We start from the raw sequence: 1,651 nt of genomic DNA, 5'->3' as shown, positions 1-1,651 counted from the left end.
CGGGTTCGATTCCAGTCAAGGGCATGTACCTTGGTTGCGGGCACATCCCCAGTAGGGAGTGTGCAGGAGGCAGCTGATCGATGTTTCTCTCTCATTGATGTTTCTAACTCTCTATCCCTCTCCCTTCCTCTCTGTAAAAAATCAATAATAAAATATATATTTTTTAAAAAGTGGCCAGCAGTGCTCATGCTCATGTGTGTGCAGTCACTTGACACACACTTATTAAGCACCTACTGTGTGCCAGGCACAGTTGAAGCAGTGGGAAGACAGTGAAGGAATAGCTGGGTGCTGGAGGGAGTCACCTAGCTGGGCAGGGTGGCAAGTGCTTTTGGGTGGTGCATTTCCCCCTCCCTCTGGGGCCCCTACCCCCCTGGGCTTTCGAGGAACAGAAGGGGACAAAGGAGGGGGTCTTGCAGCAGGAGCAGCTGCAGCGCCGTCCAAGGACCTGGGGTGGGAGCGGACCGTTGGGATGCCCCTCCCCTCCCAGGCCTCACCCCCACCCTGGGGGTACCTCGAACATAACAGGAAATTTCAAATAACAGGAAACCAAGACAGGGCAAGGCAGCAGCTCCACCCTGCCCCGGGGCCAGCCACCCTGGGCCTCAGTCTGCCCTGGGGGACTGCAATGAATGCTACAGGGTCCCCAGTGAAGGCTTCTGACGCCTGCTGGCAGCTGGCGGCCAGTGGGCACAGCCAGCTCATTATCCTGCACTATAACCACTCCGGCCGGCTGGTGGGGCGGGCCACGCCAGAGGATGGGGGCCTGGGGGTCCTGCAGGGGCTCTTCGTGGCCATGAGCTGTCTGGTGGTGCTGGAGAACCTCCTGGTGCTGATGGCCATCGTGACCCACATGCGGTCCCGGCGTTGGGTCTACTACTGCCTGGTCAACATCACGCTGAGTGATCTGCTCACCGGCTTGGCCTACCTGGTCAACGTCCTGCTGTCTGGGGCCCGCACCTTCCACCTGGCCCCGGCCCACTGGTTCCTGCGGGAGGGCGTGCTCTTCATGGCCCTGGCTGCGTCCACCTTCAGCCTGCTCTTCACCGCCGGCGAGCGCTTTGCCACCATGGTGCGGCCAGTGGCTGAGAGCGGGTACACCAAGAGGGGCCGCGTCCTGGGCTTCATCGGGCTGTGCTGGCTGCTGGCCGCCCTGCTGGGCCTGCTGCCCCTGCTGGGCTGGAACTGCGTGTGCTCCTTCCAGAGCTGCTCCAGCCTGCTCCCGCTCTACTCCAAGGCCTACATCCTCTTCTGCGTGGTCATCTTTGCCGGGATCCTGGCCACCATCATGGTGCTCTACGGGGCCATCTTCCGGGTGGTGCGGGCCAATGGGCAGAAGGCCTCGCGCCCCCCATGCCGCCGCAAGGCCCGCCGGCTGCTCAACACGGTGCTCATGATCCTGGTGGCTTTCGTGGTCTGCTGGGGCCCCCTCTTCGGTCTGCTGCTGGCCGACATCTTTGGCTCCAACATCTGGGCGCAGGAGTACCTGAGGGGCATGGACTGGATCCTGGCGCTGGCTGTGCTGAACTCGGCGGTCAACCCGCTCATCTACTCCTTCCGCAGCCGGGAAGTGTGCCGGGCCGTGCTGGGCTTCCTCTGCTGCGGGTGTCTCAGGCTGGGCCTGCGAGGGCCTGGGGACTGCCTGGCCCGGGCC

At 62.7% G+C, this 1,651-nt stretch overlaps 1 protein-coding gene across 2 annotated transcripts in view; it reads left to right on the top strand.

Moving 5' to 3' along the window:
• Positions 1–525: 525 nt before the first annotated feature.
• S1PR4 (sphingosine-1-phosphate receptor 4) overlaps positions 526–1,651 on the top strand; it is a 1,708-nt gene continuing 582 nt past the window's right edge. The window contains exon 1 of one of the 2 annotated variants that reach the window (XM_005858813.2): positions 526–1,650. In XM_005858813.2, coding sequence (XP_005858875.1) covers positions 626–1,650 — 1,025 coding nt within the window. In that variant the 5' untranslated portion in view covers positions 526–625. The other variant, XM_014533658.1, reaches the window with a different exon arrangement.

The sequence above is a fragment of the Myotis brandtii genome, unplaced genomic scaffold (genome assembly GCF_000412655.1).
Source record: "Myotis brandtii unplaced genomic scaffold, ASM41265v1 scaffold122, whole genome shotgun sequence".
Taxonomy (NCBI): domain Eukaryota; kingdom Metazoa; phylum Chordata; class Mammalia; order Chiroptera; family Vespertilionidae; genus Myotis; species Myotis brandtii.
This window is presented reverse-complemented; position numbering and strand designations above follow the sequence as displayed.